Below are 27,268 nucleotides of genomic sequence, written 5' to 3'. Positions count from 1 at the left end.
TTCACCTGCGCCCGCCTCTTCCCGGATGTAAATTGTCTAATACCCATTTATCACAATTTAAAATTTTCTATTTGAATGTATTTTGAAATGTCATTTATTGTTGTGATGGTAAAGCTGAACTTTCAGCATCATTACTCCAGTCTTCAGTGTCACATGATCCTTCTTTGTAACAAAATATCCTTACACTTTCAGAGAGTGGACTGTCGCTGTTGATCAATGTAATGCATTCTTGCTGAATAAAGACACACACACACACACACACACACACACACACACACACACACACACACACACACACATATATTTATACACATATACACACACACACAAACATGTGTATAAATGTATATTAAAATCCATTCAAGGTTTTTCATGGCTGTGAGAGCCAGAGAAAAACCTGTACAGCATTAGAGATAAATGTAGATACATATATGGATATAAATGCATCTATACATGAAAAGAATGTTTACATTAATCACAAAATGAGCCATCGGAAGAGGATTGGCAGTTGTGGATCTGTCAGCACAGATTCATTTCCTCTCAATTAGTGATATTAAGAGCCCCCTGCTGGTCATGACATGCTAACACACATCTGCAAGAGCCACGACTACGGAATAAACGTAATCTTACTAAAATCAGATGCACAGATTATTATAACCCAAACTCTTTTAGGGTTTGCATACATGAACAGGCTTAAAAATCACATTGTTTAAAACACATCTATAAAAGTGCTATAAACTTTTTTGGGGGGAGTAATTGTTAATCCCAATAAGATTCATTCAAAATGAATGAATAGTTCATCATGACTAGCTAGTCTGGCAGAAGGTAGCAAAACAGCTAACACTGCTTAAAAAAAACAATGCTACAGGCTAATTTATAGCTGTATGATAGATAGCAATGAAAAAGCTACAAGGCAAAAGTGTTGTAGCAATTAGGTTCACTTTTTGCATTTGCAAATGAAAATAAAAACAGTCTCGTTTACTAGTTCCACATAACAGAGCTCACAGTTCATAGCTTTATTTTAACAAAACCAAATATGAATTGATTCTGAACTGACATTTATGCTTCAAGCAAACTTACCCAAACTAACAAAGGTCAATTTTAGTAGAAAGAAAACAACAACAACAAGCATTTCTATCTACATGGTTTGCCCAATTTTTATTGTTCATGACATTTCAAGTCGTTCGTAATTACTTTTAAAAAGAAACTGTTTTAAATATAATTTTAAATATTTTAAAAATATATAATTGCAATAACATATTATAGCCAATTACAATAAATAAATTAGAATAACAAGAAATGTTCATGACTTCTTGTTGACATTTTATTGCTTTCCATGACTATAAGTCTGAAAAATAAAATAAAAAGTAAAATTCCCTGATATTTCCAAGTTTTCCATGACCATGGGAACACTGATTCTGATGCGTGCCTATTAAATATCCTAAGAAAGCCTTCTTTTCTGCCAATTACATTCCCCTAGGTCTTCCTTTCATTCAAAACAAAGTGATGAGCCAGGTTGCAGGATCAAACACTACGCTGCCAGCCTCTCTCGCTCCGGCTTGATTTGTGCCTCTTTTCTTTCTGCAAAGACAGAGCACAAAGCGAGTGACAGAAAGCAATCAAAAGCAAATAAGAGAGCCATGTCATTCTTTCACACAGTGCTGTGTTTGACAGCAGTAAAACAACACCTGTCTTCCCCGTAGGCACCACTGGCAATGGATCCGTGGGTAATTCTGGAAGGGTTATGTCTTCTCCCTGCCCAGGATGAAGAGAGCAGCGTTAGATCAGACACAAGCTATGCACAACCAGTGAACGATGATAAAGACAGGATATCTGGCAGCACGGATGACAGGTAAAGGTCTCCACACCTGAGTGATGGCCTCCAGCTCTGCTAACACAGCATCCTCATCCTCCGCTGTCAAAGAACCTGCCAGCAGTTCATCAATTTGCTTTAAGGGAATTTGTTTCAAGAAGTCGTTAGACATTCGAAGCAATAAAAACCAGGAAAGAGCAATATATCCAGTGTCCAGGTCTGTGTTTCCCAAAAGCCTAAGAAGATGCATATATTTTTAAATGTAATTTGATGCTGAATTTTCAGAATCATTATTCTTGTCTTCAGTGTCACATGATCCTTCAGAAATCATTCTGATTTGCTGCTCAAGAACCATTTCTTGTTATTATTAATGTTAAAACAGTTGTGCTGCTTTTCACTTTCTGAGAGTCACTTTTGATCAATTGAATGCATCCTTGCAGAATAAAAGTATTCATTTCTTTCACAAAAAGAAAAAATAAATGACCTCAAACGTTGTGTATCACATTAACTATAGACATGTTACACATGTACATGCTTGTGCTCTTTCTTCGGTGTAAATGCCACTTGGTATTGTTTCATTGTGTTATGTAATGCTATGACTTTTATACATAAAGTTAGCATTTCTCTGAATGTTAAGTGAACTGAGTTTGACTCTCATAACCTTCTGATACTCAATGGCCTCCTGCGTCTCCTCCAGTATTCTCTCCACCTCCTCAATAGACATGACCTGATGAAGAAAAAAGATCAATACGAGGCAAAAAAATTACTTCAGTCAAATTCTCACAACAGCCCAATAAATCACTTTTTATATATTCATAACATTGTTGACCCTTCGCTAACCTCCACCCCCATTTGGTTACTGTTGCTCACTGAGACAAGCCCAACAGAACATCCCACAGAAATGAATCAGTCAACAGATTTCAGTAAAACGTGGTCATATAAAGCATGGAAATGGAAAAGATGTTGTTCTTATATGGGCTGGAATTGTTTATAATGTTCCTACAACACGTGATACTGTGAATGTTGGTGTTCTTACTTATGTATATTTGGGAATCAAATGTACGGATCTTCCAAAGGCTTATATTAAAAAAGCAGCAAAATCTTGTCTGATAATATAATGGACAGAAACAGGTACTAAAGTAGTTACAATTTAAAGGAGGGACTTAGAGAAGGGGCAGGGGATTTCGAGGGGTTCTGGAGATTCCAAGACAAAGACGTGTCTGCTGTAATCTAAGAGTTTTAATGTTTAAGCCTTTAATCCTACAACAATGTCCAACAGTTCCCAAAACATGCTGCAACTAACTAAACCGCCCACCGCACAACACCAAACAGACCAATGAATCATCTTGGCTCCTAACAGCATTTAACACCACCGATAATTGATTACTAAGCTGTTGCAGGTGCATACACTTGTTACAATACAGCAAATCTGTGATTTGAACTAGTTCGGTCTATATAGACTTACCTCGTGCATTTGCTTGAGACAGTCATTCCCAGCTTTTAAACCCTCAATGACCTTTATTTCAATCTGAGCAAATTCAATATCTTGAACCTGAATGAGACATAATTAAAGTACAATTTATATTGCTCATGCTTTTTGTAATACCACAATATGATTAAACAAATAAACAAATAGCCAGTTTCTTTAGAGTGACATGATATTTCATATTTTTCTAATATGACAATTTGGTGCTCATTTATTAATAAGGGTCCTTATTATTAATAATGTTGTTTATGTTGCTTAATATTTTTGTGGACATCGTGATACATTTTTTTCAGATACATCAGATTCTTTGATGAATAAAAAGTACAAAAGAATAGCATTTTTTGAAGTAAATTTTTTTTTAGTAACATTATAAATGTGTTTATAGTTACTTTTGAACAATTTAAAGCATCCTTGCTTAATAAAAATATTGGCATTATTTTTTTTTTTCTTAAAAAAAATTTCTTACCCCAAACAATTGAATCACAGGTTCCATAAAAATGTTAAGCAACAAAAATCTTTATCATTACTAATAAGAAGAAATGAGCAGCAAATCAGTATATTAGAATGATTTCTGAAGGTTCATGTGACACTGAAGACTGGAGTAATGATGCTGAAAATTCAACTCTGCATCACAGGAATTACATTTTAAAATATTTTTAAAATAGAAATTGTAATAATATTTCACAATATTACTTTTTACTGTATGTTTGCTCAAATAAATGCAGTTTAAGAGCATAGGTGAGCATACGAGACTTATTTAAAAAAAAATAATAATAATATATATATATATATATATATATATATACAGTATATATATATATATATATATATATATATATATATATATATAAATAAATCTAATTATTGCAAACTATATACCAGTGTGTATCACATTTAATACCTTTAAATAAAACCAAATAATATCATCTAAACCCACCATGTGCTCCAGGTTGGCTATCTGGATGTCGGTCTTGTCCAGCAGCTGATTTTGGTAGCGTTTCTTTTTGAGCAGCAGAAGAGCTCGTCTGTGAAATGCATGAATCACACGTGTTAATGAATCTGTTAAACCGAAATCAATTTTGCCATGTACGATGCAGATGGCACCACGTCAGCACAATAAAGGCACTGTGCAAGGCATGATGGCTGACTCTGGGTGACGGCTATCATGAATGTTAGCATTGCATAACGAGTGCACTTGTGTCGGTGTAATCTGAAATGTCTTACTCCTTCTTGCCATCCTTCAGGAGCTGTTTGGCCAGACATCTCTCTTTCTCCAGCTGTAATGTGATTTTCTTCTGATATTGTTTCAGTTTATCTCTCTGCTGTTTCAGTTGCTGTGATCCAGTGACAGGATGTAATGCAGAAACATGACAGTTCACTTATAGCAACACTTCTTATTCATAGAAGCGTCAGTTCTTGACTAAGATGAACAAACAGCTGTCAGAACATGATATCACAGTCCAGACATGGATCACCTGAAACCCTGTTCCTGTGTTCTGATAAATAAGACAGCAGACTCCGCTCAAAGAGACAGACCCCCATTGTGCAAAACAATATTCAAAGACCCCCCATATAGGCTAATATATTTCTACGGTTTCTTCTGTAATTTTGACAATGTTAACTTTTCTTATTAACAGAAACTGAGTATAGATATATTAAATCAACCACAGCTCATTTTGTGATTCCAGAACTGTACTTTAATGAAAACAATAGTTATCAAACTGGGGATTTCATCTTGATTTTGTGTTTTTTATTTGCATTTTAATTTCATTTAGACTTAAATTACTGTTACTGTAAATAATTTAATGTAAAGTTTTTTATATGAATTGTGTTGTATTTTGTTTCATCTTGATTTAGAATTTTTTAGCATTTTAATTTTATTGAGTTAAATTATTATTACTGAAAATAATTTAACGTAAAGCTTTTTATATGAATTTATTTTTTGTATTCTTTGTTTCATCTTGATTTTTTTTTTTGCATTTTAATTTAGAGAATTTATTAGACATGATACATACTGTAAGAAAATTTAGAAAAAACTAAACAGACATTTAATTAATAATTTAATTAATTTAAATACTTTTAGTTCAACCCCCTTGTAAATTTGTTGAGGCCCCTTGTTTGAGAACCATTATAGAATAATAGATTATATTGTATACAATTATAAAACAGAATGTAAATCGTATATTAAACATAAATTGTATCATGCTTTTATTGTTCAGTTTTTTAATGCTATACAATACTGATATGTTTTATTCTACAGTAAATGTGGTTCTATTCCATTCTACTCAATACTGTTCCGTCACACTTTATTCTAATACATTATGTCTTATATAATGCTATTTTATTCTATACAATGAAATCCTAGAACAGACTGTTATGTTATATTGATAAACTGCTCTCCATAACATACAGCACACTCCGAGTCTGTTCTCTAACACTTTTCCACTGTACTCGATTCTATATCTGTTCTATTGTGTTCCGTTTTACCCTGTTCTATTCTATAACAGCCGCAGATCTATTCTACTCAGTTCTGTTGTATTCTACTGTTCTGTTCTACACAGGTAGTTTCTGTGTGTTGTGTAAAGTAGGACAGCTGATCTAATCCGTTCGTCAGTATGGCTGAATTGATTTCAGACGCACAACAAGCTCTATATAAGCTATACACACGCGCGCGCGTGTGTGAGAGAGTGTGATGCTCATTTATTGATTCATTGATTATTCTTACCAATATCGCCCTGTCCTGATCTGTCACTCGACTGGTAACTCGTCCCTGTCTGCCGAAAACATTTCCCATTGCGAATAAACCACATTCCCGCCTTACTGATAATGTCACATCTCATATGAAATACCAGCTGCTCTTTACTTTATAACACACAGAAAATATGTGCTCCGATATATCAAGTGTAGAGCGGAGTATGGCCTGTTTTATTCAGCTGTGGCTCGCTAAGCGCATTTAGCGTCTATAGATGCAGCTGCGCCCTCTGGTGATACAGCGAGAACACAGCAAGCTAATAATGTCACTATTTGCCGCCCCCTGGCGTGCTTTTTGTGCACGAGTTTAAGAAACATTACCTGTTTCCAAATGAACCGACACCTTCAGTGACAATCAAAACACAGGAAATATGATATAGCACACGTTCGCATCGTGTTAAAGATTATACAAACATCTGACAAACGTCTTACAATCTAAATCATAAACATCTTAAAGACATCTAATAAACATTGCAGATGAGCAAAAAAAAAAATAAATAAAAATCTTGCAGATGTAAATGCAGACGTCAAATAGACGTCTCCGAGATGCTACCAATGTATGTTATATATGGCTCAGATACCTTTGGTGTAAATATTGAATATTTAGTTTTAGCAATTCCAATATCCAATATCATGATCATAGTTTAACTTTTCTTCATTTTTGTTTTAAATTATTATTTGTCCATAACCGAGTACAGTATGTGCAATAGCAATTGCATGCTTTGGGGGACAACACTAATTATTGATTTATCCATTTCAGTAATGTATTTTTAATACATTTGACCGCTATAAAATATAATTTGGTTAAAAAAAAAAAAAAATGTCAGGGATCTGGAAGGAGGACCCAGTTGCAGAGTGAGGGACAAAGGTTTGTCTTAACCGACTGATACAAGAGGGTAGTGAGGTGCACATGTGATACAACATCAAGAACACAGTAAACAAAGGAGACAGCTGGGGAAGACCACTGGAACAGTCTCGGACAGCAACTGGCAGATTACAATAGCAGCTAAAGGAGCGGCAAGACCAGGCAGATAGAAAGGACCGAACAAGGCACCATAGAGCTGAGCTCAGATACTTGTTGACTGCCGACTCTGAAGCTCACCAAGTGCCAGGCATGGCGAACCAGTGGCAGGGCTCACAGGAACAGGTCAGGACAGGACAGGAACACTAACAACACAAAGAGACAAGACTGGACAAGGCTCCACAGGAACATAAAAACACTCCGATGGAGGCAGGGGAAAAATTAAAACAAAGAACTAATAAAAAAAAAGGAATGTAACAAAGTAAATAAGTTACTAATTTAACCAACACAACTAACTGAATAGCAAACAAAATGTAAAACAGAAGATCAGGACTAGAAGAACTAAAGCAAAAGGCAAAAACAAGGAGCCAGACACAGACACAGACACAGACACAGACACAGACACAGACACAGACACAGACACAGACACAGACACAGACACAGACACAGACACAGACACAGACACAGACACAGACACAGACACAGACACAGACACAGACACAGACACAGACACAGACACAGACACAGACACAGACACAGACACAGACAGAGAATGACCACAAACCGACAAAGACAAGAGGGCAAGAGGCACTATAAATAGGGAGTAAAGCACACGAGGAACAGGTGAAAGCAATTACACTAACAAGGACTCAACAAGGGCTAACAAGAGGGTGTGGTAAAGATGAAACAAGGAGGAGGGGCTAGAGGAGCACATGGCTGACGAAAACGAAGCCATGTGTTAACACAAGATAACATAAACACAAGAACAAACAAGACAACCCTGACATTGAATGTTCACACATAATCTGGTTAAAAGAATGATGTTCTACATGTTCACACAGCAAGAACTGAAATGAGAAATTAATGTTATGGACGATTGTTTTAGCCATTGGATAATTTTTTTTTTTTTTTATCTCGCTCTGAGTTTATATCTCACAATTTTGACTTCTGAATTCTGAGAGCTGAAAGGTATAAACGCAGAATTGTGAGATATGAATGTGTAATTCTGAGAAAAAAAAAGTCTGATTTGCAAGATAAAAAGTTGCAATTACAGTTTTTACTTAAAAATAACTCGCAATTCAGAGAAAAAAAAAAGTCTGAATTGCGACATGTAAACTCATAACTGTGAGTTTACATGTACAACCCCGCCTTTTTTCAATTCCACGATAGAAGCAGCCTTCCATTACAGCACAAATTAAGAATAATAAAAAGGTAACTTTCAGTAAAAATTATTTATTGAATCAAATGTCACAAAAACGTATTACGTTAACAATAATAATAAAAAAACAGCACTTTTGAAATGTTATGACAAATAAAGACAATAATAGCGGTAGAATTCAACATGTATAATCTAATCTAATTTTATTATTTTTCATTCACTGGGATAATAAACAGCTGCCTGTCCGAACAGCGGTATTGTGAACCTCAATAATAATTTCTTCAGAAATGGCCAGGTCTATACAGTACGTCAGTGTAAACACACAAAAGCGCTTAAACTAGAAAAATAGGCTTTGTGAGCTTTGATCTAGTTTGAATACACAGGCATACACACAAAGATACTTTAAGAAGCTTGAACAAATCAAACAACTAGTCTGTCTGTGATTTTCAAATTGTTCATCCCCATATCTACCATTGCAGAATATGATTAATATTTATCTTTGTTCTGTGCCGTGAGGCTCATAAATACAGTCTGAAATGAATAGCAGACATATGTCTTCTAGATTACATACATCTATATTTAAAGAGTGGCACCAACAAAACACCTTGTTCCTCTTGCAAAGCATGTTTATCACAGCAGACCCTCACAGAAGCCCGTCCAATTGATCATTTCTCTCATTCAGTACAAAAGTCAGAGTATATTAATTAAAGGCTCATAATCGAGCTCAAGGCCTTTGTGTGGTAAAAAGCAACCATTATTTTTTCATTATCATTTGCTTTAGCTATTAATCACAATTTGCATGCCCTAAGCTGAAGTGCTAATCAAAACCTGAATCTCGAACACCAGGCTGATCCAGTTTGTTGCTATCACAGAAAACAATTTATTCTCCTCACCCCTGAGGAGAATAAGTGAATATTTACATAGTCAGAGCTCACCCATAAACCTCTGAGGTATCCTTTGCCTTTCTAGATGAGACTTGGATGGCATGCAGTCTTTGAGAACTCCCTTTGATGCACTAAATATTTGTGCTTTAACATCCACAGGTGTCCTCCTTTGAGATGAGATGAGATGAGAGATCGCCTATTAAAGGAACGCATCTCATGGCGCTGTAGACCTCTTGAGGACGAGGAACCAGGAAAACTAAATCTGGAAGTCTGTCCCGAAGTGTCTTATTTGGGCATCAGTCATAGACAGGTAGGTGGTCCTCATGCTGGGTGAATACTGTGGTTGTTGAAGAAAGAAGAAAGAAACAGATGTTAAAGGTGTTTGACATTAGATATCATATTGGCATGTGTGAAAAACAGTCAAAAGACCCTCAAGCCCCATTCACAAACACATACAGAGATCTGCACCAAGAAAAATCACTCATTTTCAATGAGAGTTGATGTTTTGACGTGAAATAAGGTAAAGGAATCCTTTTTAATGTGATGTGGGCGTGGCCAGTGCCATTATGCAAATGAGGAGCAATGCAGTCACTACCATTAGAAGTGATGACATTCTCACAAACTTCCTGTCAGATACTTATACAGATACAGATATATATATATTTATGCACACACTACCAAGTAAGGTTTTTAATGTTTAAAAAAAAAAAAAAGTATCTTATGCTTATCAAGGCTGCATTTATTTGATCAAAAATACAGAAAAAGAAGAAGAAAAAAAGCAATATTGTGAAATATTTTTACAATTTAAAATAATGATTTTCTATTTTAATATACTTTAAAGTATAATTTATTCCTGTGATGGTCCTCATCATTCCTCCAGTCTTCAGTGTCACATGATCATTCAGAAATCATTCTAATACGCTGATTTATTATCAATGTTGGAAACAGTTGTGCTGATGAATATTTTTTTGGAATCTCTGATCCTTTTTTCAGGATTTTGTGATGAATAAAAGTTTAAAAGAACAGCATTTATTTAAAATAGAAATCTTTTCTAACAATAAAAGTCTTTACTATCACTTTTTATTATTAATTTAGTATCCTTGCTGAATAAAAGTATTAATTTCTTTCAAAAAAAGAAAGAAAAAAAATAACTGACCCCAAACTTTTGAACTGCATTGTATATTGATTAATAAATATGCATATTTAAAAAATGTATGTGGATATATACACACCTTTCTATATATGCAAAGTGACTTGAACATGAAAATACTAACTTGCCAGGAGGACTCGCAAGCACTGTGGGTGTCAGCAAGATGGAGGAGTTACTGTGAGCATGTGATTAGTTTCTGCCCATGTACTAGAAAAAATAAAATACATAAATAATAATAAAAAATATATATATAATGTGTGGAAACCTCCAGAAATGAAATCACTGTATGTGTGAACAGGACTTCAGGCAAAGTAAAAGGTGAGTTGGAAAAACACTGTGAGTTGGCAAAAGACAACAGCTGCAAAACCGCTCAGTGCTCTTACATTTTAAAGGGATGTACAGAATGTTTACGGAGCGGGTGATCCTCAGAGGAAGGAAACGAGGACAAAGAGAGAAAAGGCACGTTGAGGGGGGGACAGGGGCGCACTTACTGTTTCTAAATGTCTGAGGATATAACTTCACATGTGATAAAAGACAGGAAAAGAACTCAATTAGCTGTGAAATATCATTGTGTGAATACAGACTCTTGACAGTTAAAAATGAAGTTGGGAATCGGTTCATTAGACAGAAGACTGTCCTGTGATGAGTTTTACGCCTTCTGCAATGCTTCAAACAACACGACTCACTAGACGATCCTTTCAATTACACCCTTTCACTTATGATTCATCTTACAACTCACAATCTGCACAAGTCTGATGGACAATTTGGCTATGAATTAAATCAAGACAGGACTGTTTTTAATTAAGTTTCATTAATAATTTAGTATTAATAATTATTAGTAATTTCTCCTTATTCCCTTTATAACTGCAAGGATATTCAACAAAAAAAAAAAGAAGAAAAAAAAAAAAGGAAACATCAGGGGGCAGTAACGCTCCATGTCTGCTTTCAGCTTCAGTTCTCATGATCTCGAACACCACAATCACACAAAGCAACCTTAGACACAGGTTACATTAATGAAATCTAACTGGATCTAATATAACATTCACCATAATTAAGAATTATGATGAATATACACTATACCTTTCAAAGTTTTGAGGTCTGTAAGATTTTTTAATGTTTTTGGAAGAAGTCTCTTATGCTTAACAAGGCTGCATTTATTTGATCAAAAATACCATATAAACATAAAATTCAGAAATATTATTACACTTTTTAAAAATCAGTTTTCCATTTGAATATATTTTATAATGTAATTTATTGCTGTGATGAAAACTGCATTTTCAGCATCATTATTCCAGTCTTCAGTGTCACATGATCCTTCAGAAATCATTCTAATATGCTGCTCAAGAAACATTTTTTACTATCATCAATGTAGAAAACAGTCATGGTACATATCAGTTTTGTGGAAAATTATAATTTTTTTTACAATATTTTTTTATGAATAAGAAATTCAAAAGAACAGCATTTATTTCAAATACATATATTTTTTGTAGCATTATACATGCCTTTACTGTTCAATTTAATAGATGCTGAACCAAATTATTAGTTTATTTTTCTTTTTAATCTTACTGATCCAAAACCTTTGAATAGTTGAGTAAAGTGATAATTAAAAGAATAACTGACAAAAAATTGAATATGTCTATGGTCTGCAGAAGAAAGCAAGACATACTGGTTTGTAATAGTGCTATAAATCCGCAACTACCTCAAGATATGATACACATCATAATGTATTACATTACCAGTATTGGACTGCAATTTTAACTTTGCTTTATTTTTGTCCAGTAAGACACGGTATGGAGTTGAGAATTTTTACCAGTTTTAACCAGTTTACACTCAATTAGATGACCTACCTCTTCAGAAATATTAAGAGAATTTACATACAAAATAAATTAAACAAATATAGTATTAATATTATATATAATGATTTATAATTTTTTTTTAGCAGAGCCCTATTGTGGAATGGCATGAGGGTTGGGTATACAGTTATTTTAATTTTTGCAACGCATTAACAGACCAGTGATATAGAAACCAAATATACAAATATACAAAAACGGAATAAAACTGTCAGTAAATGGAAGATTGAAATCAAAATACCGATGGTGGTGGTGAACCACTCCCAATCAATGGGACGTTTTCATAGCGAGGATTTCTTTCAAATAGCATGGACTGGTTCCTGCAGGAGAGGAAGAAAGATAAGTGGGTCAGCATGAGAGAAAGCAACAGCTCTCTCTCTCACACACACACACACACACACACACACACTCACATGTACTCTGGTGTGCTGGATGTGGCCTGCAGTGGAGGATGCAGACTCGTCTGGCTGCCCATGCTGCTGCTGTAGCTGCAGAAACTGTGAACTTGAGCTCGGCTGGGGTTATACGGCGTGATGCGTCTCGACGGGTTAAAGGGGTCCTCTTCATCGATATCATCATAATCCCTGTCCCTAAGAACAACCAATCACACGTCAGCCACACCGATGGTCTCAGGTGCCATGCACTACAATTACACAGCAAGAAGGTGGATGGTACCTGATGGTGATGAGGGTCCAGGCACGTGGGACAGCACACAGCAGGGTACAGAAGGCACAGGCTGCCAGCAGAGAGAACAGGCACAGATACAGGAGCCCCTCCACACCGTCATAGCAAACGCCCAGCAGAGCCTCCAGATAGTCCTGCAGGACCAGAGCGCTGTTAGATCAACACAGGACCTAACCACGCTTTGTATTTGTTTTCAAGTAATTTGAGATAATAATTTATTATTATTTATTAGAGAAAAAAACTGCGTCACTGATTGTTAATATTTGAAAAACTTTTGTTTGCAAAATAGAAGTTAAGCGGTGCAACCGACATAAAGAAAAAATAGACCTCTATACCAAGGTCACCTTAAGAAAAATAATAATATGGTTTACCTTTTAGAAAATAATAATTACTATTACATGCATTCAAGGTGTAAGGAAAATGTTATTACTTTATACTTGATGGTTAAACCACATGGCATTTTTAGAGACATTCAATTTAATATTTAGTTGGAAATGGTAAAAAAAAAATAAAAAATTCAAAACCACATGAAATCAACATAAATTTAAACGGTAAAAATATTTGAAAAACTTTTGTCCGCAAAATCTAAGTCAAGTGGTGCAAGCAACATAAAAGCATTAAAAAATTCCCCTAATACCAAGGTCATCATAAATCTCTTCAATAGATAATTTTATGAAAAATCAAGCTTAATTCAGGTTATAAAATGTCATGTGGTACAACTCCCCCCAAAATATTATGTATGTATGAGTTAGGAATATGATATTTGTAAATTAAATAAATAAATGAACAAAAAAATTATATAAAAAAAAAATATTGAAATGTTTTAAAAAATAATAATGTTTGTACACTTACATGCATTGAAGGTGTAAGGAACATTTTTTTTTTTTTTTGATGGTCACACTACATGACAATTTTAGAGACATTAAAATATAGAAATTTTGAAAATGGCATAAAAGTAAAAAAAAAGAAAAAGTTTTGGGGTTAAAATAATAATAATTTAAAAAAAAATCAGTGAACAAGACTGGCGATAGATAGAAGTCTGACTATTTGAGATGACAAACTGTTACAATATACTTTGAAGTACAAAGGTGACTCACTTTATGCAGACTACGGCAGTCCAGCAAGGCGGTAAGCTGGTGCAAATTGAACTCTGAAGAGTTCAAGATCCGCTGAATTCCTAGAAGATCTTTCTAAAATGATTCAAATTGGAAAATGAATGTTTAGAAAAAGGGACGTAGAGAATGTGAAGCAGAAGCCTATTTGACAGCACTCTCACCTCTGCGGTGGGAAACACAGCAACAGAAAACTGCAGCAAACCTTGCACCTGTATCTGCATGGTGGTCAGAGACCTCTGGAAGATGGTCACAGACTAAAATACAGAAACAACAGCAAATCAGACAAACATGTGACCTAAAGCAGTCGATCCACTGATCTAAACGATTTCTACATAGACATGCTATAGGTTCTGCCTTCTGTTCATGCAATGACTAGTAAAAGGTCATTAATCCATGCTGAGGATTTATATTTACATCTGGATTAACGGTTATTAAGGTTTTAAATTTGGTTAATGGTTACATCTGTCTTATACATCTGCTTTATGACATTCCCCCAGAACATTTACTTTAATAGATCCTCCAAAACAGCAGCTTAACCAGCAGAGAATACTGTCTAAATCAGTGGAAAAGCTTTCACAGGATTCCCACAGGCAATGCGAGAAAGCCAGACAAATCTAATTATCCCAAAACTACAGACAAAAGAGACCCCCTTTGATCAAAGTTTATTTTCATATCGCCTATTCATAATTTAATTAGCCACGCAGATTTTTTTACAGAAACATTATAATGGCTTTAACATGGGTATTTGCCTCAATTAGAAGTCAAATGAATCTGTAAGCTCCGTTAATTGCTTGTGTCAGGAGTTCAGGGAGGAATTGAATGCTGACGTGCCGGGGAATCGTTTACCTGCTGGAACGGATTGGGAAGACTCTGGCTGCAGTATAGGTAATAGTGCACTATATCTGCAGGGGAAATAGAAACACAGTGAAGATTCAAACGCTTACAGTCTGTGCCATTATATGAAACTGAACTAGCAAAATGGATCATTTGGAAACCATCATTTATCATGAGCACATTAAAGGAATAGTTCAGCCTAAAATTATAATTTGCTGAAAATGTATTCACCCTTAGGCCTCAGTTTCAACTATGGATCCTGTGTAGTGAATGGGTGCCGTCAGAATGAGAGTCCAAATAGCTAATAAAAACATTACAATAATCCACATGGTTTAAAGTTAAAATGCCTTAATAATAATGGATTCGTTTATCACACACAGCTTTTCAATTCACAAGATAATTGATGGACTGGAGTCATGTAGATTACTTATGGATTATTGTGATGTTTTTATCAGCTGTTTGGACTCTCATTCTGACGGCACCCATTCGCTGCATCCATTGGTAAGTGATATAATGCTACATTTTGCTAAATCTGTTCCGATGAAGAAACAAACTCGTCTACATCTTTGACGACCTGAGAGTGAGTACATTTTACAAGTACAAGTTTTCATTTTTGGGTTAACTATTCCCTTAACATATGACTGCCCACATATCAGCTATTGAGTATTAAGCCACCAATCACAATAGAGATCATTTAAAGGTAACGTAGCAAAAACTGTTTAATTCTAAATGTCGGAGAGTGTGGAAAATGATTGTGTGAAACTACATCATGACTGTAACATATAGGATATGCCTTTGAACAGCTGTGTTAAAAACATCTGGTTCATGCACAGGACACAGGCATATGCAGCAATATTACTTACCCGCACTTAAGGAGTCTTTGGTTTGATTGACAATGAACTTGTCAGGAGAGACACAAAAGTCACTGGTGCCCTAGAACAAACCAAACAACAAGCTCACAAGTACAATTCTGCAAAGCTGGTTTTAAACAAGAGAAAGAAATCGAAAGGCCACATAGCATTTGGTGGATGCTGTTGCAGTGTTCACACATATTGGATTGTGGTGTTTGTATCAAAAGGTGACAGGGTTTCTAAGACCTTTGCTGAAAGTCAGGACCATACAAGGTGATCAAATAGGGGCTAATCTTATTGCAGAGATCGGTGGATGGCCTGGCTTAAATTAGTGGGCGTCAGCAGCAAGAACAGACAGTGTGAAGCGTTACCTCAGATACTGAAAAAGGCTCAAAGAAACCTGAAATTTTCTTGAGAGAAAGTGTCATGAACCCTTTTTCTGCACTGATAATCTTCTCTCTGACAAAGCTCTGAAAATCTCATTCATGCATTTATCTGAATGCATTCGGATTCAAAAGTGACAAACTGGAAGGCAAAACCAATCAGATTTTAATTTCAACACTAGGTCTAAGGATGCCCTTGATTTAAGCGACATTATTACCAATCGTTTCCTAGTTAGGTAAGGTTAGGACAACGGTGGTTTGTCGGACCAGAAAGTTGTTGTTGTTTCAAAACCACTACAGAGTGATTCACATGGAGTCCCAATGGTAAATTCTCTCTGGAAAAAAAAGAATGCAGGTGTGAGAGTCACATGTTCTTTCAAGACTTGTTTCCACTCTCTCTTACTATCAGTAACAGGAGGGAATCAATGTAGTCAGGCACTGCTGGAGTAATCCACTTTACTGCTGGGCCCGACCTCTGCTCTGACCCCTCATTGAGCAGTCTTAAGTTCTGTTCCCTACAGACATCCTGACTGAAACGTCGGCTCTTACTCTAATCACTGTCATGCTCACCGTTTGCCTCTTAATGTGTAGCTCCTCAAAGAGTAGAGCTAAAATAAGTAAGCCAATTTCTTAATTGAAATTAGAGATATTATTTAGAGAGTAAAGATTCTAACTCTAGTTAGAATGACGAAATAAACTGATTTGTCAACTTTTAAAAGGAAGGATAAAAATCATTACATGTATTTTGTGGTTGACAACAAAAGACAATATAGAGTTTGACTTGATGCATGGAAAAACTAGTCTAATTAATAGATGGACAGATTGATTCAGGTCACTTAGTTGATTCATAAAATAAGGATTCAGGAATGAAACAACTATCTTTATTAGTGAGTCACTAAATGATTCCCACTGATTTGTTCAAACACACCAGTTTGTTCAGAATCATCCGTCATCACTCATTGTTCAGAATTATCAGTCATTTTGTAGCTTTTTGTTGGTCGATGTTGAATCTAAAATGTTTATCGAACTGTTTATTGAACTGTATTAGTGAAGCTTATGGATAAAAACAAATAAAAACAGCATTTCTGATTTGATTATGCCTAAATATAGAATTACTATAGTAAATATATTTCATTCACTATATATATTTATCATATTACATTGTATTTAATAAGTATATAACATATGTTTCTTGACAAAATGCAAATAGCATTTACTATTTCTTTCAAAGCATTTGTTAATTATAAACACTTTGAAGCAAGGTTGAGGATTTGGACTACTAATGAAAAGTGGCATGTTTGATGTCAGGTAAGTGCGTCACAGGAAGTGTAAAGTACCTGAGATCCCCCTTCAATACCCCAGTGACATCATGAACAAGGCACTGGCTCCTAGGTGTACGGTACTGCACACCCAATTACTGTATTAGAAGTCAAGACTAAATATAAGGCATCTTCAGAATGTTAAATACAGTTTGCTATCTTTATTATGCATGCAGCCTGAGAAATGCAGAGCTGAAAACCGAGGCTTGACATGAGACAGAGTAAATTGGCCTGTTTAGTGACACAGAGAGAACGGCTGTTTACATCCGTTAAGCCAGCGGGCCGTCTAATTTAAATGACCAGGGCTTTGTAATCAGCTTTTCAAACGCATGTACCACGATACGCATAAACGCAGTCACTGAACCCTGATAATCTCCTAAGAGTTTCGTACAGCTCATGCCCCTCTACCCTTACAAACATTCACTTTAAATTTTTTTTTAAATAAATCCAGGACTGTGTTAGTGAATGAAGTGACTCATAGTCACTGGACACTGATCAAAAGGGGTTTAAAGTAGGCAGTCATGTGAAAACACAGAAACTTACCACAGCTGTGGCTGTGCCCGCTCCTAATGACGCCCAACTCATGATCAGGGTCAGTACACCACATACCATAATACTGAAATGAGAGAAAGAGAGGAGATAACAGCGAGATGCAAGGTTAAACATGAAATTAAACACTACCTTGCAAAAGTTTGGGTCGGTAAAATCTTTTTGAAAGAAGTCTCTAATGCTCACCAAGGTCAAAAATACTCAAAACTGTTTGTGACAACTCTCGGAGTGATTTGCATGGTAATGTACATGACAATGTTAATGTATTTGGTCTTGGCGGAATAGATCTGCTATGCTGCTGCTGCTCCTGTGGCGGAGCAAGTACCGAGACTTGCAACTGCCAATACCTCCACAACATGCTGCTGTGAGCATGTAAGAAATACTGCTGCTGCACATATAACACATATGAATAACCCCATATAACATACATGAATCACCTCATAGCACATCTATACAGGTGGAGCTGGGGAAGGTGAAGGGTTTCTGGAGTGAGCTGCAAACTATGTGGTGCCACGTAGGATTTAAATCAAACTTCACTTATAAATACATACATAAAACACATGCATATACACCTATAAATTACTCGCATGTATACTATTGGATGTTCAAAATATATGAAATACACGTGCACACTAATATGAAATCCATACCAATACATATTATGTTAGTAATGAATGCATATACACTTTTGAATAACTTGTGTATACATATAAACTTGACGCATGCATACACCTATAGAAACTCGCTTATACATATAAACTCGATCCATGCATATACAGTACACCCACAACAACACACGCACATACATATAAACTCGCTGCATGCAGACACACCTATACATACTCGCATATACATATAAACTTGATCCATGCATATACACCTATAAACACTCGCACATATAAACTCGATGCGCGCATACACACCCATAAAACACTTGCGCAAACATACAAAATAAAATTCACAAATGTATACAATTCCGATAAGAAAGACGCATGCTTTAGTTGTGTATATACGTATATGCAAGTGATTTTATATGTGGATGTGCGTGAACTTTTCAGTGCAAACGGAAGGCATTTCAGTGTAAAAGGAAGCAGCAGCATCTCCAGATGCCGGGACATTTGAAAATACTTAACGTGGCTTAATGCATTAAAACAGTGTTTTTAAAAGACCAAACTCAATAAACGCATTATTAATAAAGCATACGATGTCTAGACAAGCAGATGAGTCCAGAATAAGAACGTAACGTGTTTAATTACGCGTAAAGCCTTTTCCTCCCATAATACACTTAACCTGGTTTAAGGCAAGTACTCCAGAGTGCAATCTGGACGATGGGGCGGGGCGACACATTGGACACACCCACAATTCCATTGGTTTATAACAAGGCAAATCTTATTGGTGTAGACCCGAGCATGCACATTCCTTTGTGTACGATTTTGTAATTGATTTGGCCATATTACAGAAATATACTTAATTATTATCTGTTTAGTAACCATGGTAATTTTAGTCAGATGAAGTCCTTTACAAATAAACTCTTGACGATGGCACCTCCGGGTTCTTCAGGCTGCAGCGCTTCATTCATATATTTCCTTGAGGATCGGCAGGCCGCGGATCAGCACTAAATTGGGATTTTATACGCAAATTATGATAATTTACTGTATTTTAGAGATGGACAAACACAAACATAAGCGGCTGATTTTACGTTTTAAAGTACAACCGTTTTTTGTTGTTTAAAGAGATGAGTTATAGCCTACGTTGCTCAATGCGTCACAAACTTGTAGGTTAAAAGTGCTAATAAAATGTTTTCATGGCAAGCTCAATGTTTCCTTGTTTATATCTTAATAAAATATTTGAGCCTATATTGATTCTCTTACAGTTTTAAAAGGTACTATCTTATAGTAAATAAGTGTCCGTGACATCAGATATTAAAAATCCAATTATTTATGTATCCACACCCTCATTGTGTGTGTGTGTTCTAATCTGTGTAAGGGATGAATTTAAATTCAGTTATTAACACTCGATCGTTGTAGCCATATAGATCTGCATAACTATCGAATATTAAATCACTCAGAGCTGTAAATCTGTGCAATACGTGAGCACTTTTAATGAGTAAAAGAGACCTTCTCTGTGATTATAATTTTTTTATTTATTAAAGACTATAATAACTATCTAAAATCAGTATGCCTAATGTAGTACAGTGATTCCTGGTTCTTTTTAAAGGATCGAGCAACAAAACCAGTCATTTAATTTGTGCATATAGCCTATATAAATGTATAAATAAAAATGTTGCAGAGAAAATTAACATTTATTGCTTAAATACGCACTAAAGCACATTAATAATAATATTGCTGTAGGTCAGATTTAATAACAGCTATTTTAGTAAATAAAAACATTTAAAATAGGCCTATATGCAAAAAAAAAAAAAAAAAAAAAAGAAAGAAAGAAAGAAAAAGAAAAAAAGAAAGGGGTTTCTTTCAGGAAGGTTTTTATTCCCATTGTCCACACATAAAACCCCAGTTCACGCTGATGGACTATTTGGTATTATTGGCTTATTTGTCACCGCAGTTGTTCTTTAAAATAAAACCATTTGCGGGTTTGTCCTATGTCTTACTGAAATACAGTGAATTATCATCATATCCTAAGTTATTGCTTATCCACCGATCCTAGAATAAATATACATATAAATATAGCCTACATTATACAAAACAACTAAATCTCAAACAGTGGATAATTTTTTATCAACATCGCCCAGCTAAAACTGCTCAATGTTTAAGTATGTCTGCTTTGTGTACAGTGAAAGTACAATAATATGACTTCATTTAACGTGCAACCCACATGTTGAGACTGAAGACCACTATTTATGTTCATCACACAGAAACATAATTCATATTTCTCATAGGTGAGGCTATTTGTAGCATAGGTAGGACTATATCATGGCCACGAATTAAGAATTTGTTCCCCAGACTGAATTTGTGAGCCGCACATATTACACAGCTCTGTTCTGCCCGAAGTACTCGGATATGCCGCCACCAAGCATTTGATAGGAACTTAATCTAACTAATTCGTCATAAAAAAATAAGAATAAAAACACATTTGCTAATTGATTCCAACTAAAATCGCTGTTGTTAGCACTTAATATTTCTGTAGTACAGCCAAACAGCATAGATCAATCATAAAAACGTATATAAAAGAATGCTCATGCGCAAATGTCTATACACCAATAAGCTCTGCTGTATTATAAACCAATGAAATTGAAGGTGGGCGGAGCGACACGTGTCGGCCCACCTTAATGTGTCGCCCCGCCCCATCGTCCAGGGTGCACTCTGGAGCTACTCGTTTAAATTTACTCGTAAATTTATGGAAGTCGGATGCAAAATAAATGTGGGTGGGTTAAAATTAAATAAAATTACTGCAGTATATGCCATTTTCTGTAGTCTGGTGCCTTTTAAATAACGGAGTGTCTATTTACACAAAGTGCAAATGGGCCGCCTTGTGGGCAGGGGTTATTTACCGCCGCTCACTATCATAACAATATTACAAAAGACAGCTATTTCTGTGCAATTCCAGTGGTGTAAGTGGTAAAGCGTGTACCACAGAGTTTTTGACGCGAGAGACCAGAGTTCGCATCTGCCTTTTACCGAAATCGGTCTTCTCCCTTTTCACATCTCTTATTACATCGGAAAGGCATTTGTTTTCAATAAAAATGAAGGAAATAATCTAAAAGTTTAAATAAAATATGGGGTAGGGTTAGGTGTATCTGAGCAGCAGGTACGCTCAGATGCTTTGTTTACTTTGCTGTGTCTCGGTAGTGCAGTAGGCGCGAGTTACTAGTGAAAACACGGAATGGAGTTTCATTTATATGGACTCTGAATGAGCCAAGGGCAATAGATTTGAGGAAGCAGCAGTGTTCAAGGCTGTAGCTAAATGAAGTTTAATTTATTAGGGCATAGCAAACTGCTACCACAAACATTAGCCAAATATTTGAATGCTGAGCAGCGAGCTCATTGGCTATCAATGATGATGTCATTATGTCATACTGAGTTCGATCTATCGGACTGCACCATCTAGAGTTTCATGCCAGAACTTTGTCTTAAAAGTGTGAAATACTATTATAATTTAAAATAATCTATTTGAATATTAAAAAGTCATTTACTTCTGTGATGGTAAAGCTGAATTTTTAGCATCATTACTCCAGTCTTCAGTGTCACATGATCCTTCAGAAATCATTCTAATATGATGATTTGCCATTCAATAAATATTTCTTATTATTCGCAATATTGAAACCAGGTGTGCTGCTTCGTACATTTTTGTGCAAACAGATGTGTGATACATTTTGTTTCACGATTCTTAGATCAATAGAAAGTTCAAAAGAACAGAATTTATTTGAAATATAAATCTTTTTCTGCCTTTACTATTTGCGATGTAACGTATCTGAATGCTAAACTATTATTATGTAAATTATAGGCTGTTCTTCAGTCGTGTTCCTCAGTGACACAGAGGCGGGCGTGCGGATGTTTGGCTCACTGTATTTTATTTTGATAAAGTACCAACTGTGCTGTCAAGTTAGCAATGCTGGAACTGATGTGTTGTGTGTGTGTGTGTGTGTGTGTGTGTGTGCGTGCTCCGGCGCGATCACTTCAACTGTTTCCTAATACCAGCAGAATCAACTTTAAACACTTATTGTCTTATTAATAATCACCGTATAAAGGTCTGCTTTTATTTGTGTACACTCACAATGAAAACAAAACAGATTATATATATATATATATATATATAACATGTAATAATATTTAGTATTTTCACATCTAGATGGAATTTTGTTTTAAAATTTGCACTAACGTTACTGTCTGTTAAAAATAAATGAAAAGAAACTGAGCATAGTAGATTTCTCTCCCCCCCGGGAAGTGGCGAATAGTGGATATAGCTACTGTATATAATGCATCTATTGACAGTATAAGGTTGCGCTGCTGAGGCGAGGTTCACGCAGCCTCTCCGGGAGAAATCAAAACGCGCAACACTAAGAAACTCAGCATACTGAGGTAAAAATTCAAAATACAAAGTTTTTATATTTAAAATACAGTTAGTTAGGCAACATCACTTAACATTTTCACCAATACGACTGTTTAATAGTTCTATAAACAGTTCAATGAGCAAATACAATAATGTTCGGTCACTTACATTTTTGGCGGAACCACAGCGCATCTCAAAGCAACCATCCGATTCATTGCTGAATGATTCAGTGTTTTGAACGAATCGATTGAGTCAAAGTTTCATTAGCCCATGCATAAACGTCTGATGAATCTGCCGTTTAAACTAATCGTTTGAATGAACGACTCAATGACTCACTCATTAAACGCTCACTACTGGCACCTACTGGCGTTTTAATTTAGTTGAAAAGTATAATTTCCACCATCATTTCTTGTTTGTATATTCAATTTTTGTTTTTAAAGAATCTCATAGTTTAATGTAGTTGTATTTTTCAGTGTAAATTATTTAATTTGATAAAGTATAGATAAAAACAATCACATTATTATAATTTAATTTATAGATCAAATGTAAGAATTTGAAATGAAAGTTAATGAGATTAGTGTTAAAATGCTCTCTATAAAGGTAAAAAAAAAATAAAAAATGCCCTTGCATAAAATATAAAACAAAACATGCAGATGTATAGCCTATGTCACAGCTGATAGAAAACCGATGAGAATATTGCATTAGAATAAATCATATTTGCAAAAAAACAAACAAACACACATAATGCATATAATATTCCATTGTCCTCATTTGTAAGTCGCTTTTGGATAAAAGTGTCTGCTAAATTGTTAAATTACTAAATGTAAATATATAAATATATATATGCTCGATACCATAGAGCCCCCACATAACAAATCCCATTTTACCCCCTGTGTATATGTATATGTGTATATATATATATATATATATACACACACACACATACATATATACTGCTTCTTTGTTTTCCCACTGGAACTGCTTATATACCTTTATATATCTTTTTTTTTCTTTTATTACTATTATTTTTATGTATTTTGTTCTTTTATTGTTGTTGTTGTTTTGTTTGGTGTTTATTGTGTAGTGTAAAACTAATAAAAATACTTACAAAAAAAAACACACATACATTGCCAATAGGTTTGTGATAGATTTCCGTTTTAAACATTAGTACATTTATGATATACATCTTTAAAAAATGTATACATCTAGTGTTCCCAACAGAATTCTACTCTACTACTACCAACCTATGATTAAAATGATTAAAATTATATGATTATATTTCTATTAAAACAACATTTATATATATATATATATATATATATATATATATATATAAACATTTGTAAATGTGTAAATGAACATCAACTAAACTTCCATTTCGTATGTAAATCCAATGTTACTTCAAATAGCTGCTCTGACAGATTAGTAGGTAATTCATTTAGTAAATCACTGAATGATTCAAAACAACTCTTTTGACCGATTCATTAAAAGAACCTTCTCATAAGTATAATTTGTTGGGGAAATGAACCATCTTCTTTACACTTTAGTAGGAAGCAGATGAATGAGGATGTAAACCAGTGAGAAAGTGATCAAAGACATGAGCATGTGAGCGATCACATGAGCAAATAGGAAGTCAAAAGGAGACAAAGATGAATGGGGTAAACGGCTCCCTGGTGGCCATGGAAAATGGAGCCGAGGTTTCCTCAAACAGCCTTTCTTGTCTGAGGATGGTCTTAAAAGCACCAATAAAGCGGATTGGAAGCACGTAATAATTAGTTAAGGGCGAGCATACGCTCGCACAGGCAGAGAGATCAATAAGCATTAGTGGGGTAAGTGGGGATGGATCTAAAGGAGCTTCCAATAAGGCTAAAGGGGAGAGAGACAGAGGATTGAGATGAGAGGAAATGCAGGGCTTGGTGGCGACTGGCTAACCACAGCTCTCGATGCACTCAGAGTCATTCCACAGAGGTCTGTTTATGTCAGAGGCTGCATTATTTTACAGTGCATTTAAGCTGGCAGGAATAAACAAGTTCACAACACTATACAAGCAATTAACAATGGTAAAGGATTATGTGCAAACAGAAATACAGGAAATACGACAAGTTGCATCCTTTCTCCATGTTTACATCTTTTTGATTACACAAATGGGTTATACATCCCTTCTGTGAAGGGAATACCCAAAGCCAGAGGTCTAACAGTAGCCATAGATATTTAGAGCACACTTACACTGCAAGCATCCATCGAGACTGCTTTGCCAATCCCAGACATGCTATGAGACAGATGACCAGGTCCAAAATCAGAAGCAGCAGGTATGTTAACCATCTGAAAAAAAGCAAACGAAAGATGATGAAAGATGAAAGCAGAAATAAGTGTTCAGAATCAGATAATATAAAAAAAGCACATATATATTTTTTATTTGTACTATAGTATTCTTATTTATTAGCTACACTCTAAAAAATGCTGGGTTAAAAACAACCCAACTTGGGTTATTTGGCAACCCAGCGCTGGGTAAATATTGGACAGAAAACACACACACACACACTACTAGAGGCAACAGCAATAATCAAAAGATGAACATTTATTATTAAGCAAGAACACATGGACAAAATACAAGACAAACTAAATGTATTTGGGTAAATACAGCATAATTTACAACATTACATACATTTAAACTCGTTTAACAAGCATTTTAGACATAACAATTGTAACATTTAAACATAGCATTTTAATTTAACTGTAATCAACCAATCTCTGTAATCACTTTTCACCAAAATAGTGCTAATTCTCGTGACGGTGTGTCGCCAAAATGTGAGCCGGTGATGGGCTGCTGCTTACGGGGGAACTGCGAACTTCAGGCTACGGCCTCGCGTTTCACTTATAGCTGAAAGATGCCGTGACTTACTCCAAAACCGGCCCATAAACAAACAGTAGTGAGATTAGAGAACATATTTTAGCATTAAATTATATTAAATTCCGTATTATAACGAATAAAATCAATTTATTTTATGCCAGGCAGAAGGCGTTTCCATCATGCGAAGTGAGCGCTGCTGACGCAGCTGACTGACGCAGCTGACTGACATCTCGTCCTTATGTTGTGTTGCGCAAAATAATACAATTTATTGAACAGTAAAGACTTTATAAATGAAATAAAATGTATACAAACTTTTATTTCGCTGAAGAAGAGCACCAAATCGGCGGCGCTGAGAGAACCGCTCTCTCCTATAGTGGACTCAAAAAGCCAGTGCACTAACTGTAACTCAGCAGCTGGGTTGTTTCATCGGAGACAAGCTCAACTCAGTGGTTGGGTAGAAAAAAAATAACCCAGCAACTTAGCTACAAAAAAAACGAATCTAATGTAAGGACTATGATAAAAAAATAATGCTCTTAACCAAGCATCTTAATCAAAATAGATTCATGTCAACTGTAGGCACGTTATTTTCAATAATATAAAAAACAAACAAACAAACAAACAACTGGGTCTACTTTTTTAAGCAAATAATGTTATGCTATTATTTTCATAGAATTTGATTAATTAAACTGTCACCTCATTCAATTTATCTTTTTTTAAATCAGTTGACAGTGCTGATTTTAATATTCATGTACTGCTGTGTGGTTTAGATGTGTGGTAGCACACTGTCAGTAGGTCTCTAAGTACTTTAAAAGTGGGTGTTTATAGCACTCAAATTATTCCTCCGTCTTCCATTGTATGTTTCCCATACATACGATTAATAATTGAACAGACCAAATACACATAAGAATTTCATGAGCTCCTGCCTAGTATGTGAGAACAGACAATCGGCCAAACAGTTCACTCTGAGAAGGTGTTATTTATGGTAATCAAGCATACCGTTTGATCCCATAACATAAAACAATTTTTATGTAGTATGAATGCATAAAATTTCAATAAAAGATTCACGAAATGACCCAAGTAGTAGGGCACTGTTTTCTAACTAATATTAGATCATCGAAACCATGTGTAAAAACAGGTGTTTTACTGTATTTTCTGTACTGTATTGATTCAAGGTCTACATGGTTTGGTGTGCTACTGGAATGCCTGGCAAGCCACAATCCGATCAGTAATCCTACACCATGAGGACTTAAAAATGCCCACACATCTTGAGACAGAGAGAGAGAGGGAGGGAGAGAAATATATGGACACAAAGGTTTATGATAAATCAAGGGAGGGAGTCCAGAGCTTGGGGATTAGATTTGCCCATGAGTAATGGAGGAAGAGACGTTTGACCGTTGCTGCTCAATAGCACAGTCCTTTAGCTGCTTGAAACACTAGCTACTCGTCAATACATGCACTGCAAGTTCATAACGTGCAGGTCTACAAATGGAAATGTAATCTTCTTGGAGGGCATACAAATCAATTTAACAAGACTAACAGCTCCAAAAGGGCACAAGTAACC

At 35.3% G+C, this 27,268-nt stretch overlaps 2 protein-coding genes across 5 annotated transcripts in view; both read right to left on the bottom strand.

Moving 5' to 3' along the window:
- Positions 1–1,140: 1,140 nt before the first annotated feature.
- On the bottom strand, positions 1,141–6,262 carry chmp6a (charged multivesicular body protein 6a). The gene is made up of 8 exons (XM_058770252.1): positions 6,025–6,262; positions 4,524–4,633; positions 4,237–4,324; positions 3,279–3,365; positions 2,475–2,540; positions 1,869–1,949; positions 1,689–1,755; positions 1,141–1,581 (listed from the first exon to the last, which is right to left on the bottom strand). Exons 1-8 carry the CDS (start codon positions 6,091–6,093, stop codon positions 1,532–1,534), a joined length of 618 nt encoding a protein of 205 aa, XP_058626235.1. The 5' UTR covers positions 6,094–6,262; the 3' UTR covers positions 1,141–1,531.
- Positions 6,263–8,294: 2,032 nt separating this feature from the next.
- Positions 8,295–27,268, bottom strand: part of ttyh2l (tweety homolog 2, like) — a 61,729-nt gene continuing 42,755 nt past the window's right edge. The window contains exons 5-16 of one of the 4 annotated variants that reach the window (XM_058768150.1): positions 25,083–25,178; positions 17,844–17,916; positions 15,611–15,680; positions 14,760–14,815; positions 14,075–14,167; positions 13,896–13,988; positions 12,790–12,932; positions 12,528–12,704; positions 12,356–12,434; positions 10,756–10,780; positions 10,389–10,471; positions 8,295–9,451 (exon numbers count right to left, since the gene is read on the bottom strand). In XM_058768150.1, coding sequence (XP_058624133.1) covers positions 10,437–10,471; positions 10,756–10,780; positions 12,356–12,434; positions 12,528–12,704; positions 12,790–12,932; positions 13,896–13,988; positions 14,075–14,167; positions 14,760–14,815; positions 15,611–15,680; positions 17,844–17,916; positions 25,083–25,178 — 940 coding nt within the window. In that variant the 3' untranslated portion in view covers positions 8,295–9,451; positions 10,389–10,436. The remainder of the gene's footprint in view (positions 9,452–10,388; positions 10,472–10,755; positions 10,781–12,355; positions 12,435–12,527; positions 12,705–12,789; positions 12,933–13,895; positions 13,989–14,074; positions 14,168–14,759; positions 14,816–15,610; positions 15,681–17,843; positions 17,917–25,082; positions 25,179–27,268) is intronic. The other 3 variants (XR_009269485.1, XM_058768146.1, XM_058768144.1) reach the window with 3 other exon arrangements.

The sequence above is a fragment of the Onychostoma macrolepis genome, chromosome 03 (genome assembly GCF_012432095.1).
Source record: "Onychostoma macrolepis isolate SWU-2019 chromosome 03, ASM1243209v1, whole genome shotgun sequence".
NCBI classification, from domain to species: domain Eukaryota; kingdom Metazoa; phylum Chordata; class Actinopteri; order Cypriniformes; family Cyprinidae; genus Onychostoma; species Onychostoma macrolepis.
The sequence above is the reverse complement of the archived record's forward strand: the minus strand, read 5'-3'. Positions and strand labels throughout refer to the sequence as shown.